The sequence below is a fragment of the Nerophis lumbriciformis genome, linkage group LG03, assembly GCF_033978685.3.
Source record: "Nerophis lumbriciformis linkage group LG03, RoL_Nlum_v2.1, whole genome shotgun sequence".
In the NCBI taxonomy this organism is placed as follows: domain Eukaryota; kingdom Metazoa; phylum Chordata; class Actinopteri; order Syngnathiformes; family Syngnathidae; genus Nerophis; species Nerophis lumbriciformis.
This window is the reverse complement of record NC_084550.2, coordinates 2,331,697-2,357,046: the sequence shown is the minus strand read 5'-3', so window position 1 is coordinate 2,357,046 and position 25,350 is coordinate 2,331,697. Positions and strand designations below refer to the sequence as shown.

General features: G+C 44.3%; 1 protein-coding gene across 12 annotated transcripts in view; it reads right to left on the bottom strand.

Moving 5' to 3' along the window:
- The window catches only part of LOC133577794 (uncharacterized), a 59,638-nt gene continuing 34,288 nt past the window's right edge, over positions 1–25,350 (bottom strand). For 6 of the 12 annotated variants that reach the window (XM_061931849.2, XM_061931858.2, XM_061931870.2 and 3 more), the window contains 11 exons: positions 25,116–25,166; positions 22,694–22,756; positions 22,173–22,220; positions 19,043–19,105; positions 18,516–18,566; positions 14,138–14,200; positions 13,607–13,654; positions 11,279–11,341; positions 8,977–9,024; positions 5,509–5,691; positions 3–1,100 (listed from right to left, as the gene is read on the bottom strand). In XM_061931849.2, the coding sequence (XP_061787833.1) occupies positions 473–1,100; positions 5,509–5,691; positions 8,977–9,024; positions 11,279–11,341; positions 13,607–13,654; positions 14,138–14,200; positions 18,516–18,566; positions 19,043–19,105; positions 22,173–22,220; positions 22,694–22,756; positions 25,116–25,166 (1,309 nt within the window). In that variant the 3' untranslated portion in view covers positions 3–472. Of the gene's footprint in view, positions 1,101–5,508; positions 5,692–8,976; positions 9,025–11,278; positions 11,342–13,606; positions 13,655–14,137; positions 14,201–18,515; positions 18,567–19,042; positions 19,106–22,172; positions 22,221–22,693; positions 22,757–25,115; positions 25,167–25,350 lie in introns of all 12 variants that reach the window. The other 6 variants (XM_072912418.1, XM_061931864.2, XM_061931879.1 and 3 more) reach the window with 6 other exon arrangements.

The window sequence follows — 25,350 nt, the reverse complement described above, 5'->3', positions numbered from 1 at the left end:
ATTTCGGGATAACTTCACACACATTTCGGGATAACTTCACATACATTTCGGGATAACTTCACACACATTTCGGGATAACTTCACACACATTTCGGGGTAACTTCACATACATTTTAGGGTAACTTCACATACATTTTAGGGTAACTTCACATACATTTCAGGGTAACTCCACATACATTTCAGGGTAACTCCACATACATATCGGGATAACGCCACAAACCTCCTGACCTGGGCAGCCTGTAAGCCCACACACGTCCAGCTCTTTCATCGATACCCAGCCCGGAGCCAGGTAAGGGGCCCGCCGTGAACCACCTTCCCTGCGGGGCGGGGGCGGCTTCCCCACCCCCTCTGAAGCTCCGCCCCTGAGACCACCCAAGACTGTATGCGCCTCGGCTCGTGAAGGTTTTTGGGGAGCTCTCAGACGGCAGAAAACCCGAGAGATATACTTTTGCCTGTTGTTTCTGTTCTCCTCTCATGTAGGTTTGCAACTCATGCGACCTTTCACGTCGTTGCCACAGGCGAGGGCCCGCAGCAGCCCCTGCATTGTGCGTTGTATATTCAAAATCTCCAACTGATCTTCCGTCAGGTTCTTATGGTTTTCCTCGATGGCTCTTAGTGACGACGGAATGTTTTCGCACGTTTTCCAGTTGTCGGTCAGATCGTCCTTGGTCTTTTGCAGTTCCATGACGGCGGTCTCCGTCTTCTTCACGCATTCATTGAGGGGACTCACACAAGTGTTGTTCAGCAGCTGGTACTCCACGTGGACCTTTTCCAGCAAGACCACTTGCTTGGTGGATTTGGCGATCAGTCCTATGGAGCGCTCCACCTCCAGCAAGATGCTCTGGTGCTTGTCAACGAGCTGCCGCTGCTCAAACAGGATCTTGTTCATGCGGCGCCGGACGTCGTCGGTGGCGCTCAGCTGGTTCCTGACCTGGTCCAGCTTGGAGTTAACCACGGCCAGGCCGATCACCACGCAGCTGAATAGAACCAGGAAGCCCGTCAAACAGAACACGCCTTTGCACGGAGCCATCATGCACGACGCCACGGTGGGCGGGGGACTCGCGACGCCTCTTTCCACGTCAGGCCTCTCAGGCACTAAACTGGCAGAGAAAGGAAACCTTTGCTTGTCAGAAGGTAAACACACTTTTATCAACTTCCTCATTCCCATTTGGCGCTTCACAGGCCTGCTTGCATTTGGAAAGAATCCCCAGTAAAAGAATATATTTTCCTTGCTCAACGGCTCTAAGTCAGTCAATTTAAACTTTGCTAAGGGGGAATGTTGCCTATCATTCACAATCCTTATATCTATTTTTTTTTTTTTTTTAAACATTCTAAATTGTAAATAAAGGCTTGTCAAAGTCAGCTAACAATGGAGCCAAGGAGAGTCACACTACTCCGCCTATAAAGCCTTCGAAAAAACAAATCTGTTAAAATGCAGCCAATTGCATTTTTTGTGGTCCACTTTATTTTGAAAAGTACTAAATACATTTTGGTACCGGTACCAAAATATTGGTATCAGGATAACTCAACATACATAGTGGGATAACTCTACATACATATCGGAATAACTCTACATACAGTACATATCGGGATAACTCCACATACATATCGGGATAACTCCGCATAAATATCGGGATAACTCTGCATAAATATCGGGATAACTCTGCATAAATATCGGGATAACTCTGCATAAATATCGGGATAACTCTGCATAAATATCGGGATAACTCTGCATAAATATCGGGATAACTCTACATAAATATCGGGATAACTCTACATAAATATCGGGATAACTCTGCATACATATCGGGATAACTACATACATATCGGGATAACTCTACATACATATCGGGGTGCCTCCACATAAATATCGGGATAACTTTACACATATCAAGATAACTACATACATTTCAGGGTAACTTCACATACTTATCTGGATAACGCCACAAACATATCGAGGTAACTCTACATAAATATCGGGATAACTCTAGATAAATATCGGGATAACTCTACATATATATCGGGGTAACTCTACATACATATCGGGGTAACTCTACATACATATCGGAATAACTCTACATACAGTACATATCGGGATAACTCCGCATACATATCGGGATGACTCTGCATACATATCGGGATGACTCTACATAAATATCGGGATGACTCTACATAAATATCGGGATGACTCTACATAAATATCGGGATGACTCTACATAAATATCGGGATGACTCTACATAAATATCGGGATGACTCTACATAAATATCGGGATGACTCTACATAAATATCGGGATGACTCCACATAAATATCGGGATGACTCTACATAAATATCGGGATGACTCTACATAAATATCGGGATGACTCCACATAAATATCGGGATGACTCCACATAAATATCGGGATGACTCCATATAAATATCGGGATGACTCCACATAAATATCGGGATGACTCCACATAAATATCGGGATGACTCCACATAAATGTCGGGATGACTCTACATAAATATCGGGATGACTCCACATAAATATCGGGATGACTCCACATACATATCGAGATAACTCTACATACATATCGAGATAACTCCACATAAATATCGGGATAACTCTACATAAATATCGGGGTACCTCCACATAAATATCGGGATGACTCTACATAAATATCGGGATGACTCTACATAAATATCGGGATGACTCTCCATAAATATCGGGATAACTCCGCATAAATATCGGGATAACTCCGCATAAATATCGGGATGACTCCACATAAATATCGGGATGACTCCACATAAATATCGGGATGACTCCACATACATATCGAGATAACTCTACATACATATCGAGATAACTCCACATAAATATCGGGATAACTCCACATAAATATCGGGGTACCTCCACATAAATATCGGGATGACTGTACATAAATATCGGGATGACTCTACATAAATATCGGGATGACTCTACATAAATATCGGGATGACTCCACATAAATATCGGGATGACTCCACATACATATCGAGATAACTCTACATACATATCGAGATAACTCCACATAAATATCGGGATAACTCTACATAAATATCGGGATGACTCTGCATAAATATCGGGATGACTCTGCATAAATATCGGGATGACTCTGCATAAATATCGGGATGACTCTGCATAAATATCGGGATGACTCTGCATACATATCGGGATGACTCTGCATACATATCGGGATAACTCTATATACATATCGGGATAACTCTACATACATATCGGGATAACTCTACATAAATATCGGGATGACTCTACATAAATATCGGGATGACTCCACATAAATATTGGGATGACTCCACATAAATATCGGGATGACTCCACATAAATATCGGGATGACTCCACATAAATATCGGGATAACTCTACATAAATATCGGGGTACCTCCACATAAATATCGGGATGACTCTACATAAATATCGGGATGATTCTACATAAATATCGGGATGACTCTACATAAATATCGGGATGACTCTACATAAATATCGGGATGACTCCACATAAATATCGGGATGACTCCACATAAATATCGGGATGACTCCACATACATATCGAGATAACTCTACATACATATCGAGATAACTCCACATAAATATCGGGATAACTCTACATAAATATCGGGATGACTCCACATAAATATCGGGATAACTCTACATACATATCGAGATAACTCTACATACATATCGAGATAACTCCACATAAATATCGGGATACCTCTACATAAATATCGGGATAACTCTACATACATATCGGGGTGCCTCCACATAAATATCGGGATAACTTTACACATATCAAGATAACTACATACATTTCAAGATAACTTCACATACATATCTGGATAACGCCACAAACATATCGAAGTAACTCTACATACATATCGGGGTAACTCTACTTACATATCAGAGTAACTCTACTTACATATCGGAGCAACTCTTCATACATATCGGGGTAACGCTACGTAAATATCGGGATAACTGTACATACGTATCGGGATAACGCTACATAAATATCGGGGTAACTTCACATACATGTCGGGATAACTCTCTAAACATTGAATAAAGTCAAATACAAATAGAGCATTTAAGAGAAGTATCCCACACTTTTGTTTTGGAAATGTAGATATGGGCATCGACGTCAACAATCCGATTTGTGTGAGTGGCTGGACCGAATTTTTTATCTCGTTTTTTTTGAGGGGCCAGATGGTGGATGTCGGTGGCCGGATCTGGGTCTCCGGGCCGTAGTATGGGGACCCCTGGTGTACATGATCTTTGAAATCAGCGCATTCTGGCATTGATCAAGGAGAGCACAGTCTACTACCGTATTTTCCGCACTATTAGCCGCACCTAAAAACCACAAATTTACTCAAAAGCTGACAGTGCGGCTTATAACCCGGTGCGCTTTATATATGGATTAATATTAAGATTCATTTTCATAAAGTTTCGGTCTCGCAACTACGGTAAACAGCCGCCATCTTTTTTCCCCGTAGAAGAGGAAGTGCTTCTTCTTCTACGCAAGCAACCGCCAAGGTAAGCACCCGCCCCCATAGAACAGGAAGCGCTTCTTCTTCTACTGTAAGCAACCACCCGCCCGCGTAGAAGAAGAAGAAGAAGCGCGGATATTACGTTTCATTTCCTTTGTGTGTTTACATCTGTAAAGACCACAAAATGGCTCCTACTAAGCGACAGGTTTCCGGTTCATGAAAAGACGCAATCTCTCCATCCGCACACGGACTACTATTTCACAGCAACTGCCTAAAGACTTTCAAGAAAAGCTGGCTACTTTCCGTGCATATTGTAAAAACAAGATAGCTGAAAAAAAGATCCGGCCAGAGAACATTATCAACATGGACGAGGTTCCACTGACTTTTGATATTCCTGTGAACCGCACTGTGGATACAACGGGAGCACGTACGGTGAATATTCGCACCACAGGGAATGAGAAGTCATCCTTCACTGTGGTTCTAGCTTGCCATGCTAATGGCCAGAAACTTCCACCCATGGTGATATTCAAAAGGAAGACCTTGCCAAAAGAGACCTTTCCAGCCGGCGTCATCATAAAAGCTAACTCGAAGGGATGGATGGATGAAGAAAAGATGAGCGAGTGGTTAAGGGAAGTTTACGCGAAGAGGCCGGGTGGCTTTTTTCACGCAGCTCCGTCCATGTTGATATACGACTCCATGCGCGCCCACATCACGCTGGTTTTTAATATATTATTAAAGTTTGACTGACCTATCTGACTGTTTTTTTGACATTCCTTTAGCGCAGTTAGATGCGGCTTATAACACGGGGCGGCTTATAGGTGGACAACGTTTTGAAATATGCCGTTCATTGAAGGCGCGGCTTATAACCCAGGGCGCCTTATGGTGCGGAAAATACGGTAAGTTAAATTCCCTGTGTGTCAAACATACTTGGCCAATAAATGGGATTCTCAGGACACACCATGAATGTTTTTGGTATTGTGTGAAAGCCTCACCTTATTTCAATGCTGTCAGCACCGACGGGCTGCTGTTCGCGCTGCGGCTCGTGCCGCGGTTCGCGCTGCGGCTCGTGCCGCGGTTCGCGCTGCGGTTCTTCTTGGATATATCCATCCATACATTTTCTACTGCTTGTCCCTCTAGGGGTTACAGGGGGTTCTTCTGCCCTCTTCGGCAAATACCTGGTACACAACAAAACAGCATCATGGTTAGCTGACAACATGCATGGAGCATTTTGGTGTTTGCCAACAAGCGAACAGGACGTCACATAACGCATGTTACGTCCTATTCATCAGGAAGTCGCAAACAGATAGTTATCTTTCCCGAGCAGTAACTTGATGGCACTTTTGTAATACCCTTCCCTCTCTGCCTCTGCATTGAAACACTTTCAAATCTCTTAGCACTGCGCAGGTATCCTTTAACCGGGCCACCGCAGAACCGGTTGATGTGTGCTTTGCTGCCTGCTCTGCTGCAGACAGGGTGACCAGGACAGCGGAGAAGATAATTGGCAGCCCTCTGACCTCCCGAGAGGACAGTGCTTTCTCTCGCTGCCTCTGCAGAGCAATCTGCCGCCATCAGGGAAGAGCTTTCGGTCACACAATTTAGCTGAACTGCACCAATTTTGTCAAAAGGAGTGGTCAAAAATGCAAGCAGAAGCTTGTGGATGGCTACCAAAAGCGCCTTATTGCAGGTAAACTTGCCAAGGGACATGTAAGCAAATATTAACATTGCTGTATGTATACTTTTGACCCAGCACATTTGGTCACATTTTCAGTAGACACTAGAGATGCGCGGATAGGCAATTATTTCATCCGCAACCGCATCAGAAAGTCGTCAACCATCCGCCATCCACCCGTTCTAACATTTAATCAAACCCGCACCCGCCCGTTGTTATATATCTAATATAGACGATGCAAGGCATTAGTGAGGTTATAAAGCTTTTGCCTGTTAAAGAAAGGAGACTGATCCAATGCAGCACAGACATTCAATGCGTGCCACGCTGTCACGGCCCAGACGCACACCAGTGCGCAATCATATGGGAGCCGCGCTGAGCGCACCTCCAAGCGCGTGGAGGTGCGATGTCCCTCGCACCAGCGGCGGCTCCACCCGGGCTCGCGCCCGAGGCTTCAGCGCGCACCGCGGCGGCCATCCTACTCGTCGCGGCCTAGCCCTCGCGGCTCTCGCTGCCGGCGACGGCCGGGTATGGGCCCGACGCTCCAGCGCCATCCATTTTCAGGGCTAGTTGATTCGGCAGGTGGGTTGTTACACACTCCTTAGCGGGTTCCGACTTCCATGGCCACCGTCCTGCTGTCTATATCAACCTGGGTGAGCCCCACCCCTTTCGTGAGCGCACTGCGCGCGGAGTGACCCCTGTTACGCGCCCCCGGCAGCGCGGGCGGCGCGCGCGGAGTGACCCCTGTTACGAGCCCCCGGCCACGGGGGTAGCGGGCAGGTAAGCTGTTTACCTGCTGCGCGTGACGCCGGCCGCGGCGAAGGCGGACGAGGCGGGGTGTCGGTGCGGTGGTGACCCTGGACGTGCGTCGGGCCCTTCTCGCGGATCACCTCAGCTACGGCTCCCGGTGGGGCCCTCTCGGGGGACGGGGCCTCGGTCCCGGACCCCGACGAGGCGTCCCTTCTGTGCTCCGTAAAAGTGTCCATCTCTTTTTTTTCTTCTTCTTCTGTCGTGGCATATGCTGCAGGTGCCTGCTCGTTTTTCGTATGTGGGTAACAACATTTAACTATGTATATATATTTCCGAATTGGTTTAACTGCCACCCGCCTGAATCTATTTAAAATCTAATTTTTTTTTATTTCAACCGCCCGACCCGACCCGCGGATAAAATCTAATTTTTTTTCATTTCAACCGCCCGATCCGCGGATAATCCGCGGACTCCGCGGTTGTGTCCGCAAACCGCGCATCTCTAGTAGACACATAATAAATTCATAAAAGAAGCAAACTTCATGAATGTTTTTTTGTGACCAACAAGTATGTGCTCCAATCACTACATCACAAAAAAAGAAGTTGTAGAAATTATTGGAAACTCAAGACAGCCATGACATGATGTTCTTTACAAGCAGGGCCGGCCCGTGGCATAGGCCGTATAGGCAAATGCTAAGGGCGCCGTCCATCAGGGGGCGCCACGCCAGTGCCACAAATGTTGGAGGAAAAAAAAAAAAAGTTGGTACTATTATTTCTAAATACAAAAAATAATCCCACGTTAATTAAAATGCAAAGTAAAGCCTATATAATATAAATATTATTTGTTACAACATTACGCCCCCCCCCCCCCACCCCCCCCCCCCCCCCGCACGGTGCGCCCCCTCTCTTCCCGTATCATGACTCTTTTTGGACGTCACCACATCAAAAAATCAACACAAGATGTCAAAACGGCCAAAACTGTCAGGTGCCCAGGGAAGAAAAAAGAGAAAAGAAGAGGAGGAGAAACGAGAAAAAGACAGAGGTAGCAGGTAGGTAACGTTAGCCTACATGAAATTATTTGTCTGTTACAGAATGTGATAGTAACCTGGCTTTTTAGCATTAAGCTAATGTTACATGATTCGGCAATTTCTAATCAATAAATAGCTAGTTCTGTTTTAACGTCGGGTTAATATTGTGGAGGGGGCTAAATTGTCATGGAAAATAACAATGTAACGTTAGCTAATTACAGTACTCCCACCTTACATTCCTCAGGGACATTTGTATTAGATCTTTTAAGCAGGTGTTTTTTGTTTACATTGTTATTGCCTTCTGGTTAGCTAATGTTTGCCCTGCAGGTAATAGTCACTTGTCCACCCCTTTATATATTAGGTATAGTTGTAAGCCTAGTTGTTAAAGTGCACATCATTAATGTTAATTAAGCAATATGTATGTAAAAAATATTGTATTTCATATATTCATTTTTTATTTTTTGCATTCATTTATTTATTCATATTTCTTTTTATCTTGTTAACTATTGTGATTGTTAATTTGCTTTCTTTAAGTAAAAAAAAAGGTCAAAGATAAAGCTATTCGGTTTCTTGTGAGTATATACACTTCACTGCCGATGTGGGGGGGGCGCCACCTAAAATCTTGCCTAGGGCGCCAGATTGGTTAGGGCCGGGCCTGTTTACAAGTGTATGTAAACTTTTGACCACGACTGTAAAGTCTCTAGTAACAGATTAAAGACATAAATATGTTAGATTTTACCAAGAAAAAGGCACTGAAAGAATTGTAAAATTCTCCGCATCAACTTGGAACAACAGAATGAAAGCTGAAGCTGATTTGTTCATCTTGTTGCCATTCAAAAAGGGATTTAGCCTCAAACAGATCATGCGGACATCGAGGGTTCGATGGTTGGGACAAAGCCACCACAATCAATGACAAGAAATAAGAACATTTTTGGACATTTTATGTTAAGCTGAGCTTCCCTGGCAGTCTTGGAGCAATCAGCACTGCTGTGCACGTAGTTAGTGTGTGGAAGTCTCACCATATTCCAACTCTCTCATCGCCTTCATCTTGTCTCTTCTTTAAACTCCTGAGAGGTACACAAAAAATGTTAATGTTGCGTTTTCAACAAATCAATTCACCCAAAACCCACCCTGTCCCTCCTCATCTCATTCCCAAAAGCAATATGACATTTGAAAGTTCTTTGTCTCATTCTCTCTCTCTCTCCTTTATCCTCTCCTTCTTTCTTTCTGTAGCAGCGTTAACTTTCTCCTTTGCAATCTGATTGTAACTGTTGCTACTAATAATTAATATAATTTGTTTTATTTCTCTAAAAACAGAATAATAAGTTAAGTTCATAAAAGGGAATTCAAATCAAAATGCATAAAAGTTCATAAGAAGGCTATATTTAAGTTACTATGGTCAAAAATGTAATTTCATGCCTTTTTGTTAAGTTTGTGGGCATACTTTTATTTTGAAGTGTCTCGTTTGGTCTGTCGTCTGATGTAAGGAAGCTACTTCCGGGTATGAGTAAACATTTTGATGCCATGTGAAGGCAGAAAGAGAGAGACTGACTGTCCCAAAGACTAAAAAGTGTCACAAGGACTCTAAGCGTTTGGGCTATAAGAGCCTGAAGATCACAATTTCCTCCTAAAAGAAGCATGCAGGCCAACGAGGTATTTGTTTGTCATTTCTATTTGTATTTACTTCGGTAAAATGTTCGATCCACATGCTATGCATGTTGTTATTTTTACGTTTATAACGTGCTTTATTTTATTTCAGTTTTCACGGTGAATTTGAAGGGAAAGGAAGCCTTCAAATAAATCAGTTCAAGAAAGCCATTGTGTCTGTGCTATTTGGAGGGAGTTACACTGATGTTACTTGGAATCTCAAATAAATACTTAAAAAAGATCTTAACTTTCTCCTGGACAATTCTTTATTGAATAGGAAAAATTCCAAAACAATATTATAGTATTGATCGGAAAGTCCTGTGGGGAGTGCTCAGAGAGTATGGGGTTTCGGACTGTCTGATTGTGGCGGTCCGCTCCCTGTATGATCAGTGTCAGAGCTTGGTTCGCATTGCCGGCAGTAAGTCGGACACGTTTCCAGTGAGGGTTGGACTCCGCCAAGGCTGCCTTTTGTCACCCATTCTGTTCATAACTTTTATGGACAGAATTTCTAGGCGCAGTCAAGGCGTTGAGGGGATCTGGTTTGGTGGCTGCAGGATTAGGTCTCTGCTTTTTGCAGATGATTTGGTCCTGATGGCTTCATCTGGCCAGGATCTTCAGCTCTCACTGGATCGGTTCGCAGCCGAGTGTGAAGCGACTGGGATGAGAATCAGCACCTCCAAGTCCGAGTCCATGGTTCTCGCCCGGAAAAGGGTGGAGTGCCATCTCCGGGTTGGGGAGGAGATCTTGCCCCAAGTGGAGGAGTTCAAGTACCTCGGAGTCTTGTTCACGAGTGAGGGAAGAGTGGATCGTGAGATCGACAGGCGGATCGGTGCGGCGTCTTCAGTAATGCGGACGCTGTATCGATCCGTTGTGGTGAAGAAGGAGCTGAGCCGGAAGGCAAAGCTCTCAATTTACCGGTCGATCTACGTTCCCATCCTCACCTATGGTCATGAGCTTTGGGTTATGACCGAAAGGACAAGATCACGGGTACAAGCGGCCGAAATGAGTTTCCTCCGCCGAGTGGCGGGGCTCTCCCTTAGAGATAGGGTGAGAAGCTCTGTCATCCGGGGGGAGCTCAAAGTAAAGCCGCTGCTCCTCCACATCGAGAGGAGCCAGATGAGGTGGTTCGGGCATCTGGTCAGGATGCCACCCGAGCGCCTCCCTAAGGAGGTGTTTAGGGCATGTCCGACCGGTAGGAGGCCACGAGGAAGACCCAGGACACGTTGGGAAGACTATGTCTCCCGGCTGGCCTGGGAACGCCTCGGGATCCCCCGGGAGGAGCTGGACGAAGTGGCTGGGGAGAGGGAAGTCTGGGCTTCCCTGCTTAGGCTGCTGCCCCCGCGACCCGACCTCGGATAAGCGGAAGAAGATGGATGGATGGATGGATATTATAGTATAAAACTGTGCATGGAATTCTGACTAACAGTTCACCAAAACTGCAAACTCCATCCATCTATCCATTTTCTACCGCTTGTCCCTTTCAGGGTTGCGGGGGGGGGGGGGGGGGGGGGGGGGGTGCTGGAGCCTATATCAGCTACAAACTCCACATAACCAAATGATATTCAGACTGGTTGGATCTGGTTTCTATTTATTTAAGTGGTTCTTAAAAAGAGGAACACAATCTCACGAAGGAGCTAAAAAGTTGCTTCCAAAAGAATCGTGTAAAAGTCTTACCTCCTTTTAGCTCTATCAGGACTCAGAGTCCATTTGTCCTCTTTTCCACGCTTCCTCCCGTGGCTGCAAGTTACACAATAAAAATCGTCAATTCAGTGATTGCTCCAAAACAACTTGCATGTTGCATTTAACAAAGCCAAAGTGGTGGTCGGCAACCTGCGGCTCTTTAGTGGAGGAGATCAAGTACCTCGGAGTCTTGTTCACGAGTGAGGGAAGAGTGGATCGTGAGATCGATAGGTGGATCTTCAGTAATGCGGACGCTGTATCGATCCGTTGTGGTGAAGAAGGAGCTGAGCCGGAAGGCAAAGCTCTCAATTCACCGGTCGATCTATGGTCATGAGCTTTGGGTTATGACCGACAGGAGAAGATCACGGGTACAAGCGGTCGCCGGGCGGGGCTCTCACTTAGCGATAGGGTGAGAAGGCCTGTCAACCGGGAGGAGCTCAAAGTAAATTCGCTGCTCCTCATCGAGAGGAGCCAGATGAGGTGGTTCGGCCACCTGAACGCCTCCCTAGGGAGGTGTTTAGGGCACGTCCGACCGGTAGGACGCCATGTGGAAGAGCCAGGAAACGTTGGGAAGACTATGATTAGTCTCGCTAATCCCACATCTGCGGTCCCCTCCAAGGTTTGTCATTGTTATCCCATTGGGTTGAGTTTTTTCTTGCCCTGATGTGGGATCTGAGCCGAGGATGTCGTTGTGGCTTGTGTAGCCCTTTGAGACACTCGTGATTTTGGACTATATAAGTAAACATTGATTGATTGATGTCTCCCGGCTGGCCTGGGAACGGCTCGGGATCCCCCGGGAGGATCTGGACGAAGTGGCTGGGGAGGGAACAGTGAGGCATGCTGGCTACAACGAAGTAGAGGGGAATGTTAAACACGCTCCCCCAAGCACCACTACACAGCCTCCACCTAGCAGGTTGACTATCCCCAACAACCTAACTGCCCAACATATAGTCCTGGAGGCGGCATGGGGGTTGCTGTTGCGCCCGCTGGGTTGACCTTTTGAGCTGGTGGTGCCGGGACACTCGGGCATCAGCAGGGCCTGGTATGGAGCCAGCCGATTATGGTAGAGTACTACCACCAGGTTCCGCTTTCGCAGCCGCACCCAGTTCACAATGCCAGAGAGTCTGTCGAGGACGATACATGGTCCCACATATTGGCTCAATAGATTTCAGGACAGTCCCTTCTTCCTCTCCAGGCAGTCTACCCACACCTTTGTCCCCACCTCTGCAGCGGGTGTTGTAAGCTCTCTTCAGGCGTCTCATCGACGGTCTGTCGAGCCAAGTTGTGCACCGTTCGCAGTCTGCCGTAGTAGTCTCGGTCAGGTTCGCTATCCACCTGTGGCACTGGAGGAAGCCTAAACACCAAGTCGACAGGCGTGCAAAGTTCTTGTCCTAACATTAAGGCTGCCGGGGTGCACGTCCGATACGCTCACAAGACCAGCAGCTCAGGTCCCAGTCCTTCTGCTGGCGGGTGGTAGAATCGACAAGCTGACTGGCCACGGTGCGGGCGAAGCGTCCTACCGGGCCATCACTCTGGGGATGCAATGGGGTTGGCTGGTTCTTCTTTATCTCCAAACGCTGGCAGACCTCAAAGCCGTGGAGCTCCTCTGGTGTGGCGAACTTGCACAACATCTCATTGATCAAAACTCTGGTCAAGGATGGTGTAGGCTTGGGGCCACTTGTTGAAGTAATCCATTGCGACAAGGACCCAACGGTTCCCTCGCTCGATGACCAGGACTTCAACAGCCACCTGTTCCATGGGTGCCCCTACTTACTTACTTACTTACTTAGTCCTCTTGCACTTCAGGGCGCGTAGAGCCGACCATAGCAACCAGGTCTCTCCATCTGGGTCTGTTGTGGGCAAGGTGTTGAGCTTGTGCCATAGTCACATTGCAGGCCTTAAGGTCCTGGGCTAATACATCCAGCCAGCGAGTCCTCGGGGCGCCTCTAGGGCGTCTCCAGCCAGCCAGCTCGCTGCGGGTTGAAGTCCAGGATTTTGCGCGTGGGGTGCCCCTAGCTGAGTGTAAAAATATTCAGTGCAGAAATATTTCTTGCTTCAAAACCTATGACCCACTTCTGGTGATTTAAGACTGAAGTAATATATCCTGTCTCAGAACCAACCAATAAGGTGTCAAGTTTGCAGGTGAAGTTTTCTGCACTGATTTTTTTTAGACTAAATTATTACACACAGGCTACGCGTGAAGTTACACAGGGGTGGGGGGACGACGGCGTTGCCTACACAAGCTACGCGAGGCGAGAGTATACACCAGACTTTAGAGCAATCAGCACTGCTGTGCAAGTAGTTAGTGTGTGAAAGTCTCACCATATTCCAAAGCATTCATAGCCTTCTTCATCGTCACTCTTTGAATTCCTGAGAAGTACACAATAAATGTTAATGTGTTTTCAATAAATCAATTCACCCAAAACCCACCCTGTCCCTCCCCCTCTCATTCCCAAAAGCAATATGACATTTGAAAGTTCTCTGTCTCATTTTCTCTCTCTCTCTCTCTCTTCTTTTTCCTCTCCTTCTTTCTTTCTGTAGCAGCATTAACTTTCTCCTTTGCAATCTGATGTTACTTGGGATCTCAAATAAATACTTCAAAAAGATCTTAACTTTCTCTGGGCAGTTCATTATTGAATCTGAAAAATTCCAAAACAATATAAAACTTAAAACTGTGCATGGAATTCTGACTAAAAGTCTTGTTCAACAAAACTGCAAACTCCACATAACCAAACGATATTGAGACTGGTTGCATCTGGTTTCTAGTTTAATAAAGTGGTTCTTCAAAAGTGGAACACAATCTCACGAAGGAGCTTAAAAGTTGCTTCCAAAAGAATCGTGTAAATGTCTTACCTCCTTTTAGTTCTATCAGCACTCGGAGTCCGTTTGTCCTCTTTTTCACGCTTCCTCCCATGGCTGCAAGTTACACAATAAAAATAATCAATTCAGCGATTCCTCCAAAATAATTTGCATGTTGCATTTCTTAACTACCGTATTTTCCGCACTATTAGCCGCACCTAAAAACCACAAATTTACTCAAAAGCTGACAGTGCGGTTTATAACCCGGTGCGCTTTATATATGGATTAATATTAAGATTCATTTTCATAAAGTTTCGGTCTCGCAACTACGGTAAACAGCCGCCATCTTTTTTCCCCGTAGAAGAGGAAGTGCTTCTTCTTCTACGCAAGCAACCGCCAAGGTAAGCACCCGCCCCCATAGAACAGGAAGCGCTTCTTCTTCTACTGTAAGCAACCACCCGCCCGGTAGAAGAAGAAGAAGCGCGCGGATATTACGTTTCATTTCCTTTGTGTGTTTACATCTGTAAAGACCACAAAATGGCTCCTACTAAGCGACAGGTTTCCGGTTCATGAAAAGACGCAATCTCTCCATCCGCACACGGACTACTATTTCACAGCAACTGCCTAAAGACTTTCAAGAAAAGCTGGCTACTTTCCGTGCATATTGTAAAAACAAGATAGCTGAAAAAAAGATCCGGCCAGAGAACATTATCAACATGGACGAGGTTCCACTGACTTTTGATATTCCTGTGAACCGCACTGTGGATACAACGGGAGCACGTACGGTGAATATTCGCACCACAGGGAATGAGAAGTCATCCTTCACTGTGGTTCTAGCTTGCCATGCTAATGGCCAGAAACTTCCACCCATGGTGATATTCAAAAGGAAGACCTTGCCAAAAGAGACCTTTCCAGCCGGCGTCATCATAAAAGCTAACTCGAAGGGATGGATGGATGAAGAAAAGATGAGCGAGTGGTTAAGGGAAGTTTACGCGAAGAGGCCGGGTGGCTTTTTTCACGCAGCTCCGTCCATGTTGATATACGACTCCATGCGCGCCCACATCACGCTGGTTTTTAATATATTATTAAAGTTTGACTGACCTATCCGACTGTTTTTTTGACATTCCTTTAGCGCAGTTAGATGCGGCTTACAACACGGGGCGGCTTATAGGTGGACAAAGTTTTGAAATATGCCGTTCATTGAAGGCGCGCCTTTTAACCCAGGGCGGCTTATGGTGCGGAAAATACGGTAAGCAAAAGCGGTGGTTGGCAAACTGCGGCTCTTTAGTGGAGGAGTTCAAGTACCTCGGAGTCTTGTTCACGAGTGAGGTAAGAGTGGATCGTGAGATAGACAGGCGGATCGGTGTGGCGTCTTCAGTAATGCGGACGCTCCGTTGTGGGGAAGAAGGAGCTGAGCCGGAAGGGTTATGACCGAAAGGACAAGATCACGGTTACAAGCGGCCGAAATGAGTTTCCTCCAACGGGTGGCAGGGCTCTCACTTAGAGATAGGGTGAGAATCTCTGTCATCCGGGAGGAGCTCAAAGTAAAGCCGCTGCTCCTCCGCATCGAGAGGAGTCAGATGAGGTGGTACGGGCATCTGGTAAGGATGCCACCCGAACGCCTCCCTAGGGAGGTGTTTAGGGCACGTCCGAATGGTAGGACGACACGTGGAAGACCCAGGACACGTTGGGAAGACTATGTCTCCCGGCTGGCCTGGGAACGCCTCGCGATCTCCCGGGAGGAGCAGGACGAAGTGGCTGGGGAGGAAATAGTAAGGCATGCTGGCAAGAAAGAAGTAGAGGGGAATGTTGAATACGCTTCCCCCAAGCACCACTAGATAGCCTCCACCTAGCAGGTTGACTGTCCCCAACAACCTAAGTGCCCAACATATAGTCCTGGAGGCGGAATGGGGGTTGCTGTTGCGCTCTCTTAGTTGACCTTTTGAGCTGGTGGTGCCGGGATGCTCGGGGACAATTCTTCCAGTTGAGTCCCTTTCTTGGGCGTCAGGAGAGGCTGGTATGGAGACAGCCGATTACGGTAGGTTAATACCACCTGGTTTCACTTTTGCAGCCGCACCCGGTTCACCAGGTCAGAGAGTCTGTCGAGGGCGGTACACAGTCCAACCCAGTGGCTCAATAGATTGAAAGACAGTCCCTTCTTCCTCTCCGGGCAGACTAGCCACACCTTTGTCCCCACCTCTGCAGCGGGTGTCGTAAGCTCTCTTCAGGCGTCTCATCGACAGTCTGCAGGCCAAGTGGTGCACCTTTCGCAGTCTGCTGTAGAAGCCACCTCGGGCACTGGAGGAGGCCCAAACACCAAGTCGACAGGTGTGCAAAGTTCTCATCTTAACATTAAGGCTGCCGGGGTGGACTTCAATGACTATTGGGACTGCTGTCCAACACGCCTACAAGACCAGCAGCAGGCGCAGGTCCCAGTCCTTCTGCTGGCGGCTGGTAGAATCGACAAGCTGATTGGCCAGGGTACGGTTGAAGCGTTCTAACGGGCCGTCAGTCAGGGGATGCAATGGTGTTGGCTGGTTCTTCTTTATCTCCAAGCGCTGGCAAACCTCAAAGCCGTGGAGCTCCTCTGGTGTGCCGAACTTGCACAAAAACTCATTGACCAGCACTCTGGTCAGGGATGGCGTAGGCTTGGGGCCACTTGTTGAGTAATCCATTGCGACCAGGACCTAACGGTTCCCTCGCTTTGTGACCAGGACTTCGACAGCCACCTGTTCCCCACCTACACTCAGTGTAAAAATATTCAGTGTAGAAATAATTCTTGCTTCAAAACCTAAGACCCACTTCTGGTGATTTAAGACTGAAGCAATCCATCCTGTCTCGGAACCAGTCAATAAGGTGTCAAGTTTGCAGGTGAAGTTTTCTGCACTGAATTTTTTTAGACTAAATTATTACAGACACATACCTGCCAACTTTTGAAATCAGAAAAACCTAGTAGCCAGGGTCCAGGGGCCGCTTCACCCCCCGACGCAAAATGATTATTAGCATTCAGACAGGTTAAAATGTTGCTAAAACCATCACTTTTCTATCAGTCACAGTGACTTTTCAAAACAAAAATATTACAGCAAAAATCATATGGGTTGATTGACATGTTTATTCTGTAAAATAACTTCAATAGTTTGAAATTATTTTGACAGTTAATGCCAGTTATCCTGTCAACCTTTCACAAGACTTCAATTTGTTGATTGAAAGTATAAACAGTATAAACACTTTTTACAGTAAACAAATGGTAAAACAGTACTGAACAATTCCATAAAAAAAAAAATTGGTGTCATTATCAACTTTCTGTCCAAGCTTGTATAATCTACTGCCTTGTTCAATTGTAAAAAATATTCTGTGCCTAAAATTCACATTTCTATCACAATGATCATACTGTAAACATGGTAAGCTAACTTCATTAAAATTAATAGTCCTGTCAATAGCATGGAATTACAATTCAAATGTAGTTTTTTTGTAAGCCTTTCAAAAGAATTCAAAATATGAAAAATTCATGCAAATTAATTGAAGCCATCAGACACTTGAAAAGTGGCACATCACATCTCTAATGTAATCATTTGAACTTTTCAACAGAAATAGCACTGCAAAAATATTAAGGACATACTTCTGTATTTTGGTAGTTATGCTGTCAACATTTAACAAGATTTCTTCAACTTGGACTTGAAAGCATAAATAGTATAAACACTTTTAACAGTATAACAGTACTAAACAATTCCAATAGACAACATTGGTGTCATTACCTTTTTGTGGCTAAAATCCAAATTTAGCAACGGCATTAGACTTGTGTTTTTTTGTCCCAACGTGGTCTTTTACATCGCTAATTCCTCCGTGTCCGATCGAAAAATCTTGTCTGCACAAGGTGCAATTCGCGTAGTTTTCACCCTTTTTGGAACGGATAATTATTCCCGGATAGGCTTTTGAATATTCTTCACGGAATGACTGCAGTTTTCTTTTCGGTTCAAGACTCGTTTGCGATTTTTCTCCGGCTGATTCCATGATCGTTCGCTCGTTTAGAAACAATGGCAACTGGTGCCTCGTGCTTGGCAGCGGTGCTATAAATAGCCTCGCGCATGGCATTCGGAATGGCTCGACAGGAAGTTACGGGAAGCAGTGTCGATTGTCATTGTTGTTACGCGATTTCGTGAATAAAACTTAAAAAAATATATTTTTTTTTAATGAATGAAAAACCGTATTTTTTATCACTGCAACCGTAACCCGGAATAGGTTGATGAAAACCGTACTAATTACGGGAAAACCGGAGTAGTTGGCAGGTATGCAGACAGGCTACGAGTGAAGCTACACAGTGGTAGGGGGGGACGACGGCATCGCCTACACAAGCTACGCAAGGCGAGAGTATACACCAGACTTTAGAGCAATCTGCACTGCAGTGCAAGTAGTTAGTGTGTGAAAGTCTCACCATACTCCAAGGCTCTCATCGCCTTCTTCATCTTCACTCTTCTTTGAACTCCTGAGAGGTACACAATAAATGTTAGTGTTGTGTTTTCAACAAATCAATTCACACAAAACCCACCCTGTCCTTCCCCCTCTCATTCCCAAAAATAATATGACATTTGAAAGTTCTCCGTCTCATTCTCTCTCTTTTTTTCCCTCTCCTTCTTTCTTTCTGTAGCAGCGTTAACTTTCTCCTTTGCAATCTGATGTTACTTGGGATCTCAAAATAAATACTTCAAAAAGATCTTCGCTCTCTCTAGAAAATTCTTTATTGAATAGAAAAAATTCCAAAACAATAAAAAACTATAAAACTGTGCATGGAATTGTGACTAAAAGTCTCTGTTCACTAAAACTGCAAACTCCACATAACCAAATGATATTCAGACTAGTTGGATCTGGTTTCTAGTTTATTAAAGTGGTTCTAAAAAGTGGAACACAATCTCAGGAAGGCGCTAAAAAGTTACTTCCCAAAGAATCGTGTAAAAGTCTTACCTCCTTTTAGTTCTATCAGCACTCGGAGTCCGTTTGTCCTCTTTTTCACGCTTCCTCCCATGGCTGCAAGTTACACAATAAAAATCATCAATTCAGTGATTGCTCCAAAACAACTTGCATGTTGCATTTCTTAACAAAACCAAAGCGGTGGTCGGCAACCTGCGGCTCTTTAGCGCCGCCCTAGTGGCTTTTTCAAAAATGTATGAAAATGGGAAACGATGGATGAAATTGAATTTTGTGTTTGAATATGGTTTCTGTAGGAGCACAAACATGACACAAACCTTCCTAATTGGTAGAAAGTCTACTGTTTAATATGTTTGTGTTTATGCTTCACTGATGAGAGTATTTGGCAAGCGCCGTTTTGTCCTACTAATTTCGGCAGTCCTTGAACCTACCGTAGCTGTGTGGACTGTGACGCAACAGTTTGTTTGTATGTACAACTTTTCCGATGCTGCCACAGAAAGACGTGTTTTATGTCACTCCTTCTTTGTCTCATTTTGTCCACCAAACGTTTTATACTGTGTGTGAGTGCACAAAAGTGAACTTTATTGATGTTATTGACTTGTGTGGAGTGCTAATCAGGCATATTTGCCCAGTGCATGACTGCAAGCTAGTCAATGCTAACATGCTATTTAGGCTAGGTGTTTGTACATATTGCATCATTATGCCTCGTTTGTAGGTATATTTGAGCTCATTTAATTTCCTTTACTTACAGTGGGGCAAAAAAGTATTTAGTCAGCCACCAATTGTGCAAGTTCTCCCACTTAAAATGATGACAGAGGTCTGTAATTGTCATCATAGGTACACTTCAACTGTGAGAGACAGAATGTGAAAAAAAAATCCAGGAATTCACATTGTAGGAATTGTAAAGAATTTATTTGTAAATTATGGTGGAAAATAAGTATTTGGTCACTTCAAACAAGGAAGATCTCTGGCTCTCACAGACCTGTAACTTCTTCTTTAAGAAGCTCTTCTGTCCTCCACTCGTTACCTGTATTAATGGCACCTGTTTGAACTCGTTATCTGTATAAAAGACACCTGTCCACAGCCTCAAACAGTCAAACTCCAAACTCCACTATGGCCAAGACCAAAGAGCTGTCGAAGGACACCAGGAAAAGAATTGTAGACCTGCACCAGACTGTGAAGAGTGAATCTACAATAGGCAAGCGGCTTGGTGTGAAAAAATCAACTGTGGGAGCAATTATCAGAAAATGGAAGACATACAAGACCACTGATAATCTCCCTCGATCTGGGGCTCCACGCAAGATCTCATCCCGTGGGGTAAAAATGATCATGAGAACGGTGAGTAAAAATCCCAGAACCACACGGGGGGACCTGGTGAATGACCTGCAGAGAGCTGGGACCAAAGTAACAAAGGTTACCATCAGTAACACACTACGCCGACAGGGAATCAAACCCTGCAGTGGCAGACGTGTCCCCCTGCTTAAGCCAGTGCATGTCCAGGCCCGTCTGAAGTTTGCCAGAGAGCACATGGATGATACAGCAGAGGATTGGGAGAATGTCATGTGGTCAGATAAAACCAAAATAGAACTTTTTGGTATAAACTCAACCCGTCGTGTTTGGAGGAAGAAGAATACTGAGTTGCATCCCAAGAACACCATACCCACTGTGAAGCATGGGGGTGGAAACATCATGCTTTGCGGCTGTTTTTCTGCTAAGGGGACAGGCTGACTGATCCGTGTTAAGGAAAGAATGAATGGGGCCATGTATCGTGAGATTTTGAGCCAAAACCTCCTTCCATCAGTGAGCGCTTTGAAGATGAAAGCTTCCAGCATGACAATGATCCCAAACACATCGCCCGGGCAACGAAGGAGTGGCTCCGTAAGAAGCATTTGAAAGTCCTGGAGTGGCCTAGCCAGTCTCCAGACCTCAATCCCATAGAAAATCTGTGGAGGGAGTTGAAAGTCCGTGTTGCTCGGCGACAGCCCCAAAACATCACTGCTCTCGAGAAGATCTGCATGGAGGAATGGGCCAAAATACCAGCTACTGTGTGTGCAAACCTGGTAAAGACCTATAGTAATCGTTTGACCTCTGTTATTGCCAACAAAGGTTATATTACAAAATATTGAGTTGAATTTTTGTTTTTGACCAAATACTTATTTTCCACCATAATTTACAAATAAATTATTTAAAAATCCTACAATGTGAATTCCTGGATTTTTTTTCCACATTCTGTCTCTCACAGTTGAAGTGTACCTATGATGAAAATTACAGACCTCTGTCATCATTTTAAGTGGGAGAACTTGCACAATTGGTGGCTGACTAAATACTTTTTTGCCCCACTGTATGTCGTTTGTGTATTTAATTTATTTTTACATGAGGTAGCGACTTGTCCAGGATGTACCCCGCCTTCTGCCCGAATGCAGCTGAGATAGGCTCCAGCAACCCCCGCGATCCCAAACGGGACAAGCAGTAGAAAATGGATGGATGGATGTCTCATGACACATTATCTGTGCGTAATATTGGCTGCATTTCTGATAGTTGTTTGTGTGCCATGTTGTTCCAGATCACAGCAAACATTACCCACCTTGCAAAGATGGTAATAAATCCATTAGAAGAAGACAGCCTGCAGTTTCCTTCAACTTGGACACACACATCTATACCTTTGACCATTCTAAGCTAGTCATTTCCAGGAGTTATCTCACCCTCTGAAAAGGCCCCATTTTACTAATGTTGTAAAAATGTGTAGAATAAATATTAAATTTCAACATTTCTGTCAATGAAGATTTGCATCAGCCTGCGACACGAAGTCATTTTGATAGTAGGCTATCCATCCATCTTCTTCCGCTTATCCGAGGTCGGGTCGTGGGGGCAGCAGCCTAATATAGCTATCATAGACATTTACATCATGTGTTGTTTTCATTTTAACACTTTTATAAAAGTTTTAATTTTTGCGGCTCCAGACAAATTAGCTTTTTGTATCTTTGGCCCAATATGGCGCTTTCAACATTTTGGATTGCCGCCTCCTGACCTAAGGACACATTTTACAGAGGTGTCCAAAGTGTGGCCCATAACCACACCACTAATGATTACATTCATCAGCCCTGCATGGCATATTGCGGAAATAAAACCCCCAAAAAACTGTAAACATAGTGTGTGAAAGACTCACCATACTCTAATGCTCCCATCGCCTTCTTCATCTTCACTCTTTGAACTCCTGAGAGGTACACAATAAATGTTAATGTTGTGTTTTCAACAAATCAATTCACACAAAACCCACCCTGTCCCTCCTCCTCTCATTTCCAAAAGCAATATGACATTTGAAAGTTCTCCGTCTCATTCTCTCTCTTCTTTTTCCTCTCCTTCTTTCTTTCTGTAGCAGCGTTAACTTTCTCTTTTGCAATCTGATGTTACTTGGGATCTCAAAAAAATACTTAAAAAAGATCTTAGCTTTCTCTGGACAATTCTTTATTGAATAGAAACAATTCCAAAACAATAAAAAACTATAAAACTGTGCATGGAATTGTGACTAAGTCTCTGTTCACCAAAACTGCAAACTCCACATAACCAAATGATATTCAGACTGGTTGGATCTGGTTTCTAATTTATTAAAGTGGTTCTAAAAAGTGGAACACAATCTCAGGAAGGCGCTAAAAAGTTACTTCCCAAAGAATCGTGTAAAAGTCTTACCTCCTTTTAGTTCTATCAGCACTCGGAGTCCGTTTGTCCTCTTTTTCACGCTTCCTCCCATGGCTGCAAGTTACACAATAAAAATCATCAATTCAGTGATTGCTCCAAAACAACTTGCATGTTGCATTTCTTAACAGAACCTAAGCGGTAGTCGGCAACCTGCGGCTCTTTAGCGTCGCCCTAGTGGCTCCCTGGAGCTTTTTCAAAAATGTATGAAAATGGGAAACGATGGATGAAATTACATTTTGTGTTTGAATATGGTTTCTGTAGGAGCACAAACATGACACAAACCTTCCTAATTGTTATAAAGTCTACTGTTTAATATGTTTGTGTTTATGCTTCACTGATGAGAGTATTTGGCGAGCGCCGTTTTGTCCTACTAATTTTGGCAGTCCTTGAACCCACTGCAGTTGTGTGGACTGTGACGCAACAGTTTGTTTACATGTACAACTTTCTCCGATGCTGCCACAGAAAGACGTGTTTTATGTCACTCCTTTGTCTCATTTTGTCCACCAAACGTTTTATACCGTGCGTGAGTGCACAAAGATGAGCTTTGTTGTTTGATAGTAGGCTAACATAGCCAATTACATCATGTGTTGTCTTCATTATAACACTTGTATAAGACTTTTAAAGTCATTTTGATAGTAGACCTATATAGCTAACAGCCACTTACATCAAGTGTTGTTGTCATTATAACACTTATATAAAAGTTTTAATTTTGCGGCTCCAGACAAATTAGCTTTTTGTATCTTTGGCCCAATATGGCGCTTTCAACATTTTGGGTTGCCGAATCCTGGCCTTAAGACACATTTTACCAGTGACGTGCAGTCACTAGAGGCAGGTAAGGCAGGGCCTCACCTGCCATCATGGAAAGAAAAAAAATGTAAAAAGAAAAAAAAAAAGATTAAATTGTTATATGTATCCAGTGATTATACTATAAAGTTATTTTCCATTTAACTTCACCAGTTTTAGATTATTTTTATTCAAAATCGCTGAATTTTCACATTTGCCGTTCAAATACTGAGAAGAGACGGTGCGGTGAACAGCAGCCAGTTGAGGCACGTCACTCAGTGCCTCAACATAGATTGCGCAATGACTCGGCTAACTGCTGGCCTGCTGTGCAGTGAGACTGTATTGTTATATGAATTATATTATACATTTCCATAGTTTAGTTAGCTGAGGTATATAATGTACAGTGTATTTTGTCAACAACTGTATGTGTGTAACGTATTTCCTGTGCTGAGCGATCATAAAACGGCTGCAAAAGACGCACTGTGTGAGGCTCGCCTCCTGCACCCCCGCCGTAGAATTGTTATATCAACTAAAGCCCACACTTAAACTTTCCACGTGCAAGATTGAATCTATTTTAAAAAAGTTATTTCATAAGAAGCCAAAAAGTGCAAAAACAATAATGTTGGTGTTGGAGGAGTTGTGAATGACTGCAGGCCCACAACATTAGATACACCTGCAAACTGCAGGTGTATCGAATTCACAACTCCTCCAACACGAACATTATTGTTTTTGCACTTTTTGGCTTCTTATTAAATAACTTTTGTAACCTATTTTTATGGGCTTTCCTCTTTGTGATGTTAAGTTCCTGTTATGCCCTGTTATACAGTATATGCCTTGAGCTCTTATTTTGAAGGCGCTAAGAGCGGAAGTGATGACACGTTGGAGTGGAGCGGAGGTTTTTGAAAGAAGGTAAATAAAGTGGTCCTCGTGTAAACTGGAGACTCCGTGTTTGTTATTTTGTAGTTTCATACAGTATAGGCGACATTTATAAACCCTCGGTTACACTTTTTTTAAATAGATTCAATTTTGCACGTGGAAAGTTGAAGTGAGGGCTTTAGTTGCGGCGCATGGACTTAATTTCTAAGTAAAGGTAAGACCATAATAACGTTTTTTTTTATTAAATGTGCTTTTTTGTGTGCTACAGTTTGTATGTGTAAAGTTAAAGTTAAAGTAGCAATGATTGTCACACACACACTAGGTGTAATGTAATGTGTCCTCTGCATTTGACCCATCCCCTTGATCACCCCCTGGGAGGTGAGGGGAGCAGTGGGAAGCAGCGGCGCCGCGCCTGGGAATCATTTTTGGTGATTTAACCCCCAATTCCAAGCCTTGATGCTGAGTGCCAAGCAGGGAAGAATGCTGGTATGAGCTTTTAAACATAACCCGTTAACTGCTGCCAATCAAATGGTGAATAAGATACTCTTTAGGGTTCATATGTTTGTAAATCTGACTGTGATGAAGTCAGTGCCTCACCAGCCATCAACCTCACCGCACGTCACTGCATTTTACAGAGGTGTCCAAAGTGTGGCCCATAACCACACCACAAATAATTACATTCATCAGCCTTGCTTGGCATATTGCGGAAATAAAACCCCCCAAAAACTGTAAACATAGTGTATGAAAGTCTTACCATACTCTAATGCTCTCATTATTTTCTTCATCTTCACTCTTCTTTGAACTCCTGAGAGGTACACAATAAATGTTAATGTTGTGTTTTCAACAAATCAATTCACACAAAACCCACCCTGTCCTTCCTCCTCTCATTCCCAAAAGCAATATGACATTTGAAAGTTCTCGGTCTCTCTCTCTTCTTTTTCCTCTCCTTCTTTCTTTCTGTAGCAGCGTTAACTTTCTCCTTTGCAATC